We start from the raw sequence: 9,293 nt of genomic DNA, 5'->3' as shown, positions 1-9,293 counted from the left end.
GGTGTTGTACTGATGAACTTCCTGCTGTGGATATAGATTTGTGGTGTTGATATAATGAATATGTTGGTGCATTTTGCAGCTTAGAATTATCTCTCTCTCTGAAGTTGCCAAAATGCAAAAAGGAGGGTTCTATTCTATTTAAGAGGAGATCACATATTTATATCTCTATATTCTCTTTTTAGAATATATTTCTCCTCTGTTTTTGATGTCCCAACACAGCTGAGCAAGAACAGCTGGGTTTTGAAGAGGCCTGAGTAAACACATCTGGATCTGTATCAATGACTGGGCCAACACATCTCCATGGATTTTACACAAACAACAGTTTCCTGACAAACCACACAATAACCCAATACACTACCAATGTGCACACCAAACTATTGTTGCTCAGCACCCTCCTACTGTCTACAAAGTGCTTTATGACACGTTTCTCTATTGAATAAGGCTGTTGGCTAAAAAAATATCTCTCACACAATGCGCTTGCCACTACAGATCAAGAACAACTTTGGTTTGCTCCAGTACAACTGCTAAGAAGACACTGAACAGTGAAGACTGAACGCAGAACATTCACATGGAAAAATCTTGGCTGCTGTTGTTTCATTGCTATTTTTTTTCTTCTGTGTTCCCATTTTTTGTACAATAAAATAGATCCTCTGAAGGATTAACCTGCATCGCTGATGTACTGCTAATCATAGTCATCATATTCTGGATCCATGTTTTCACCCTGATAACATGTCCCTTGTGTGGAGTAGGACATCGTCTTCATTGAGCAGTTGGAGTCCATCAAAATGGCCTGAAAAGACAGATGATGGAGAGTGTTGATTCTGCAACAACATGTGTCAAAGTTCATTCAGTAAAACCTAGAACTGCTTCTTTTAATGTCAATTTTTTGGGGTTTTTGTGCTCCATTATCAAGATAATGTTATAATCCTCTTCTGACCAGGTCAAGGATGAGTTCATGTCAAGTTGAAGTAATTTATTAAATGCAGTCATATCGTCCAGCACTTAAAATCAATATTTCACAAGTGACTTGTTAGGTTGTGATTTCACACGTGAATCAAATTTTCACATTTGTTTTCACATGTGAATTACGTAATTCCCATGTGGAGGTTTCCATTCACATGTGATGTTGTGATTTCACATGTGAACCTAAATTTCACGTGTTTTTCCGTTATATACATTCAAATGTGTTAGCAACAACAAGTTTTTAATTTTACATGTGATTATAAACGTTGCGAGTGAAAATGATAGTGACACATGAAGTGAAACATTTCACATGTGAACCTAAGTTTCACATGTGGAAACCACATGTGTATCCCAAAATTCACATAGTTGACGTTTTTAGCTCTATATGTGAATACCAATTTTATATGAGAAAAAAATAATGTCACAAAAGTAGTGAAAAAGCCCATGTTATGTTGTGATTTCATATGTAAATCTAAGTTTAATGTTAAGTATGGGTTTCACATGGGGCTTCACACATTACACCACAAAAATGTCCCAAAACCATGTTTCCCATGTGTTCCACACATTTCACATGTGTTTTTAACATGTTTTCACATGTGCAGAAAACACATGTACATGTGGGATTACATGTTTACACACGTGATTTTGCACATGTGTAATTCATGTGTTTTTTCTGTAAGGGAAAAGAGAGCAGACAACAGTTCATGTGTTAAGTTAAAGAAGCTAAAAGAAAAACTCGGCTCTGTTATTTTGTATTAGATGCAGACAGAGGAACGATTAAGCTTCTCCCTTAGAAGAATGAATCAGTCATTAGCCTGTGTTACGAGACTGTTTAGACAAAATACACATAGAAGCTTTTTTTTGCATTGCCAACAGTATATCATCATCCATGTGACACACAGAGGGAAGCTATTCACTCAGGCTGCGTCCACACTGACATGTTTTCACTTTAAATCAAAACCATCTCTGTCCAGACGAAATAATGTCCATCCAGACTAACACTCATGAAAACACATATCACATGACCATTCACATACACTGAGCATGTGCAAGCCGGTGTTAACAGGAAGCAGATTGTCTTCTCTGCAGTTGGATAGTTGCAGAAAGTACTCAAAACGAGGAACAGCAAAGACAGTTGTTGCATAAAATACTGAATGTAACTGAACAACAGCTGCTAGCAAAAACAACAAGGTCAGTAACCCTTGTAATTCATTATCATGTTGTATTCACCACTGGTAGTCCAGGCTGATGAGAGCCAATCAGGAGAGACTAGGGTGTCTGCTCGTCCACACTACAATACAACCCCAGAGTTTTCAAAATAAGACGGGTCCAGCAGAGTTTCTGAAAGTCTCTGTTTCAGGGGCTAAAGACTCCAGAGTCATGTGGATGTCAGGAGTAGACACAGCAAAAGAGATGAGTTTTAAAACTAAAACATGGCAGTGTGGATGGAGCCTGAAAGTGTGACCAAGACTCACAGAACTTCAGCTCAGTTTTAACCTCAGTGTTCACAGTGAAATGCTGATACTTAGCTTCTATCTCCTCTTGTCAATTGTCTCTTCATATGTGATTGAAGTTAAGAAATAATGACATCATGATTTTCTCATGTTGGTACTTTTTGTGCAGTATGGATGTGGGAGTGTTTACACAGTGTGATGGGAGTATGAAATACTTCTGGTTTTCCAGCACAGTCTCTGTTTAGCTTTTACATGGATGTGGATTTACCCACATCCGCTTATGTCAGAGCAACATCTCTGGGAGATGAACATCATATTATTTGTCTGTGCCTTTCTGCAGGATTTTGTTTGACTGGGTTTAAGTGTGTTTTGAAACTTACAATTTTCTCTTCTTGACCTGGTGGATTCCTGAGAAAGAGGCAAAGTGGAGCAAAGAAAATATCCACTACTCCAATGATGGTCATGAGCCAGGGGAAGCCGATACTCTCAGCTATGGATCCTCCTATAGACGGACCTGCACCATCAGACGATACATCACACACGGGGTTAGTCAGATGAGTTTGTATTGTAGCTTAGTAATAACAAGATGACATGTTGGTAACAACCGAGGTAGTAACATGGTAATATTTTGAAATGTCATTAGATAGTTGTGTTTGGGGTAATATAGAGGTGGGGTAATATTTGGGTATAAGAAGGGTAATAATAAGGTAATTAACAGGAAATCACTGATATCATTCACTGAAAATAAATGTAATTCCATCTCCCTCCCCATTCCACATATTCCAAATCAATTTCTATTTCAAACTGTTATAGCTTACATTGAAACACACTGTGTAATTAACACCAGTCCGTGCTGGAGGATGCAGCACCTGTTTGTAGTTGATGATTCATACACTACTTTAACCTTGACACCAAGCACCAGAGTGTTTAGCTGGAAACATACAGTCATTTCTCCATAGTAACCATCAATCAGCACTGTTAAAAACACTGTACATTATGATAATCTAAATGTCACAGACAAACAAACAACAGCTGGAAACAGATATGATACTTTAGACCATATTTAAAATTATAAGAGCTGAAGCTCTTATATAAAACATAAATATTTTTTTATGTTTTCTCCTGATAATATCTCATTAAATAAAGGGATAATAATCTCATTATCTCGGGATAACAAGCTTCGTTATCCCGAGATAACGGGATAATAACCTTGTTATCTTGGGATAACAAAAAAATCGTTTTCTCTTGATAATATCTTATTATCTCGGGACAACGAGCTTTGTTATCTAGAGATAGCGCGATAAAAAACATTTGTGAGTATGGCCTTTCTCGGCATCTGTAATTATGTCCCCACAATGACAACATGATGAGCCAAAGATTCAGACTCAGATTCACTTCAGAGGCGTCATATCCTGTAGTTTAATAGACTGTAGTTTTGTTAATGCTTGTATGTGTGCTCCTTGCTTACCTAAAGCAAAGCCCATGCAGAAGGCCACATCAGCAATGGCATACACACTTCCATACACAGACACATGCCGCAGGTCCACCAGGTAACCCATTATAGGCATCATGGAGGAGTCCACCATGCCTGCAACACATCACAGACATCACAGGTCTTACACATACAAACACACTGTACTGCAGGTGTTGTGTGTTGAGCTTAGTGTTCAGTGTTGCAGACATACCAATGGCAAAGCCGACACCAAAGTTTGGAAGAATCAGACCATAGATGTCTCCAGCAAATGGAACCTGGAACACACAGGCACATTTCATCTTTGTATGAGGGAGTGTAAACATCAGACACTTAACATGAGCAGAGGAGCCGGCTGCTGTGAGAGTCAGAGTCACTGTAAAGTCAGAATGAGATTTGTTGAGTAATGAACTGACTCCCTGTTCAAGCCCAGAAGGACAATCTGATGATTTACACACTCTGGATTTGTTTTAGCCTAAAATCCAACAACACTAACCCTAACCCTCTCAGAGCACAACCTTTAAAATCCACATTCAGTGGATCTTACTCTTGTAAGTCTTTTACTGACCCATCGATGCTCATCAAATATTCCAGAGGTGATACATGGTGGAGTTGTCTCCCTCATACTTACACATATTACACTGATCCCAACCACCACCATTCCAATCAGAGCACAAAGCCATCTGTAAGAGACAAGATGTGATCAGTGTCATCTCATTATAAATATATTTTACTCCAGTCAGCCACAATAATCTCTGCATAAAGGTGAAGCAGGATGTGAGTTTGTTTAACATGAGTATAAACATGATAGAACAGTATATATAGTAGTTTCAGAAAGTTTTAATTGTAATGGATAAAATTGATATTTTATCCCATCAATCTACATTATATTATCTATAATGAAAATGCGAAAACATGTTTTTTGTCACAAACTGAAATCTGTCATTTACAAAAGTCTTCAGACCGATAATCCAGGACTTTGCACAACTTCAGTCTGCTTGAGTCTTTACAAGCTCTGAACCTGGATCTGCTCAGTTTATCTCAGTCTTCCTTGCAGATGTGTGTGTATGTGTGTGTGTGTGTGTGTGTGTGTGTGTGTGTGTGTGTGTGTGTGTGTGTGTGTGTGTATATATATATATATATGGTGGGAGTCAAGACCATCCACTGGTGGGAGAGGTGCATAGAACAGTACAGAATAATTGATTTCTGGTAAATACCGTATTGTTCACAGTCACTAATAGACTGACAGTGGTCCAGGACTTTTTCCAGATGTTGTAGAGCATGAAAAGATCCAAACTGAACACTGTAAGTAAACTAATTGATTACTGGAAGATAATTATTTAAACAGCATTTGTAAAGGAATGATTCTGCTCGAGCTTTCTGATCCATACAAGAGGTTGATCACTGTAACTGTGATCACTATAAGAAGTTTCCACTATGGTATTCATGTAGCTGTTCACAAAGGGTTTAACCTGTGCCACTGAACAATAACATCATGTCACATCCAAACAGGGTTAGTAGTATACAGCTGATGCAGCTGTTCAAATGTTTTTTGAATGCAGTGCTATCGGATCAGTGCTTGGTATCAGTCGATACACAAGCTCAGGTTCAGGTATCAGAAAAATGACATTGTACATATAGTAGAAGTGAGACTATAACAGTTTGTGATGGTGAAGTTATGAAACTGAAAGTCCTGTTTTAACTTTAAAGAGTTTTATGGTGGTACTAAAACAGATTTGGTTAATGGCAACACTCAATAACAAAAGAACGAAGAAGCCAAATAAGCATTATAAGAGCAGACACATACACAGAGAAATTATAGATGCTCTGTATCATCAAGGTTTCAATAAAGGCAGCCTCACAAACACGGGAAACTCATTTAGAGGAACGGAAACAGATGCTACATCCACAGAGGGAAAGAGAGAGAGAGAAGGTAGATAAGGATAATTTCCCTCCCTACCTCCCCATCTTGTGTGCCAATGTGCCGAAGATGTTGGTTCCAATAAGATAGGAGATGGACGCTGGTAAGAAAGCGACGCCTGGACCGAAGACAGACACACACACACAGAGATGAGAGAATGAAGGTGTGGGCAAGAAAAGCAGATCTCTATCAGAGCCTCATTACTGAGCTGCTGTACATCTCCCATTGTCTGTAATGAAGACTTATGCTTTGCACCTGCCATTATATGACACCCTAATATCCTGTTCCCCCTCATCCTTTTTTATCTGACCAAGACTTCATATACAGCATCCTGGAGGAGCAAACTAATAACAGCAGAGAGCTGAGGAAGCCTCTGTTAGAAAAGACCTGGCAGGACGGAGGAGTGACACTCCTGTACAAAGTCAAGTCAAGTAAGAAATGTATAAGAAACGAAAGGAAATGTGATTAATGATATTATTTTGTGAATGAAATGTTTTTATTTAGTAATAACCAGAGAAGTGTTTTGACAGAGAGGGTTTTCAAATCTGTTCAAGGTGCAAGTGCCTGTCTTTTAAAGGGAAAGGGAGATGACACTGTGACTGGTTTATTAGATGTCACGCCCAAAACACTCCCAGGAATAATTAAGAGATTTAGTAGAACCCTTCTGAACAATGTGCCTGGAGCAGAGACTGTTTTTTTAGTTTGTTAAAATAGTTCCTGAAATAGCACAATTGTTGTGGACACGCCCTACAAACACTCTAGACCATGCGCTTTGGATCGTTAAAATAGAGCCCTTAGTGTTTTCTGTCTGTATTATGAGGTAAGTGTGTGTGCACTTTTATAATGACTACTAAATTCTGAGCATCTTGCCTTCTCAAAAATATCTATGTCTACTGACCTCACTTTTGATGGCCAAGAACAGTTTGAGGACCTGACTGTAAACCCTTTGTGGAGGAGCCTTAATACTCTGCCTTTTAAATGTCATATAACAGCTGAGAACTATGGGCTGTCACATAGGTGGGGGTGGGGGGGCCTCCATTGACCCTCCTATTGGAGGAGTCCTGAGCCCCGGGTTTTTTTTTTTTGAGGATAACTGAGTTGATTTGATTGTCCATGATTTGGATTTTTCACATCTTCTAAAGTGGCTTAAACACAACCTGTTGTCAGGGTAACAAGGATTTATGCAGAGTACATGACATTTAGGAAGGATGGTAGAGATTGCAAGTGTTCACACCACAGGACAGCAATGAGCGGTAGCTATCAATGGCAGGTCCCCACTGGTTTCATACTCTACACATGGCTGGTATGTGACCTCTCCTTTACTACTAAGTGTGTTACCGCCCTGAAGTAACGCATGGAACCGTTGAGGAACACTGAGATGACACCAAATAATTATGCAAAGGTTAATAAAATAACATGACAGCGCACTGACCACGGCAGAGCTTAAATGACTGATGACAAGACATTAGATTTTAATTAGACTTTATACATTTCATCATTTATCTTAGCATTAGAAATGTTAATGGTTATTAATGAGTTTTGTGAGGTGAACTATTTTAATCAATCATCCCATAATCAATAGATGTAACTGTCAGTTGTCCACAGACGTTTTACAATGCATGAAAAGCAGTTCACTAAATCCCTGCAGCACATGAAGGCAGCAGGACTACAGGTGTTTTCAATAACCAATTAGATTACACCACAATCTTAACCAGCCAATCACGTTGTCCCTGTTAAACTTTAAATCTGTTCTCCCCTCTCCTGCTGTCAGCTGTTATTACAGTCCTCCACACCATCCCCCTCCAGTCTTCACATCCAGCACCAGGTCCAGCTCATCAGAGCCCACATCATATCAGCTCCATATCCAGATCTCCAGCATCTCTTTTTGCCACCACCACCAAAGTCTAGACCCTGGGGGGTTTCCTGTACTTTGCACAGCCTCACCCCCTTTTCACATATGATGACATCACTATAGGGTCTAGTCTTTTTTTTTTTTTACACATTTCCTGACTGAACTGTTGATTCGACTGCAGCCTCTGACTGGAGAAGTTACAGGTGAGATGTTGGATCACTGGAGCTCATTGATGCTGTGTCAAAACCCTCCTTCACAAGTTTTTCAGCGGTTCATATTTGACTCTTGATCTTTCCTCACATACAGTAGAATTCAGACTGAACACACACTGGATTGATTCCATTATATCACCGGCTATTTCTATAGTCATGAATAAACTATTAAAAAACAATAACACGTTGTGTGTTCATCCTGGGGAGGCCCACTCTTCATTTGATGAAGTGTTCTTCAACATCAGTGAAGAAGAGACAACCACAAAAACATTCAGAACAACAAACTTAATCAGACCCTTAAACACCATGAACCCTGCTGAACGTGTCCAATTTCAAGAAGCTAACAAAGGCAAAAACTAGAGCCACACCTCTGACCTCACCTGTGCATGATGGCTCCCTGCTGAACTGCTGCTGGGGCTCCACACGTGTCCACACCACAAGAGTTACTGCCTTGGATAATGGTCATCAATTATAATAATCATCCATTGCTGATGAGCGAAAAGTAAAGAGATGTAACCAGAGTGGTTATCTGAGTGACTGTAGCCTTTCTGTCAGCTCCAACCAGTCCTTCCATTCTGCTCTGATCTCTCTCATCAACAAGCTGTTTCGTCCACTGGATGCTTTTTGTCTGACACCAACAATCAGATCACAGTCACTGAGTCACATTTGTCCTCATTCTGATGTTTGATCTGAACATTAACTAAAGCTCCTCACCTGTATCTGCAAGGATCAGGAACACTGCTGCTGGCTGATTGGATAAATGCATGAAAAAGCAGGTATACAGGTGTTCCTAATAAAGTGCTCGGAGAGTGTATATTGGCATATAAAATGAGTGATCATGGAGAACTTAACTGTATATAATGTTTAATATTTACATGACTTGTGCCACAGTGCTCTCTGTCTGCAACCCTCTGTGTAACTTATCCATGATATGAATTACAATGAGAGAATTCATTAGCACTGATGCTGCTTTCGAACTGAGGCTGGAGGTGGAGCTGAAGGGGCTGTATGTTAAGTGTTCTCTGCATGGTTTCTTGCCAGGAGTGGATGGGGATGATGGTGGTGATGATGGTAGTTTGAGTCCTAAAATCTGGAAATTAGTTGCATTTTAGCACCTCCTGTTCCCTGGTCCTGAATTCTCTGATTTGTTGAGTGTTTTTTTGTTAGATTGGACTGAAATAAGGTGTGTGGTTAACACCAGCTCAAGACATTTTCACGTTTTATTCTACAACATAAAATACATCAGTAAATACCCTAGTCCTGATTTCTTCAAGCTTTCACATCTGTTAAAAAAGGTTGGTTGCTAACAAGTGTCTAAATGAGACTGCTGAGGCTGTCAGGGACGTTAAGCACCATCATGTAGAACATAAAAACTGATCTTCAGAGTGGTAGTGACATTGAAGTCATGTGACCATGGTGT

At 39.5% G+C, this 9,293-nt stretch overlaps 1 protein-coding gene across 1 annotated transcript in view; it reads right to left on the bottom strand.

Annotated features, from left to right (window-relative positions):
- Positions 1-682: 682 nt before the first annotated feature.
- Positions 683-9,293, bottom strand: part of slc18a2 (solute carrier family 18 member A2) — a 35,876-nt gene continuing 27,265 nt past the window's right edge. Inside the window, exons 10-15 of the mRNA XM_022765161.1 lie at positions 5,849-5,927; positions 4,520-4,571; positions 4,103-4,166; positions 3,886-4,005; positions 2,798-2,931; positions 683-790 (exon numbers count right to left, since the gene is read on the bottom strand). Coding sequence (XP_022620882.1) covers positions 683-790; positions 2,798-2,931; positions 3,886-4,005; positions 4,103-4,166; positions 4,520-4,571; positions 5,849-5,927 — 557 coding nt within the window. The remainder of the gene's footprint in view (positions 791-2,797; positions 2,932-3,885; positions 4,006-4,102; positions 4,167-4,519; positions 4,572-5,848; positions 5,928-9,293) is intronic.

Source organism: Seriola dumerili, unplaced genomic scaffold (assembly GCF_002260705.1).
Source record: "Seriola dumerili isolate Sdu_G_001 unplaced genomic scaffold, Sdu_1.0 BDQW01000665.1, whole genome shotgun sequence".
Lineage (NCBI taxonomy): Eukaryota > Metazoa > Chordata > Actinopteri > Carangiformes > Carangidae > Seriola > Seriola dumerili.
The sequence above is the reverse complement of the archived record's forward strand: the minus strand, read 5'-3'. Positions and strand labels throughout refer to the sequence as shown.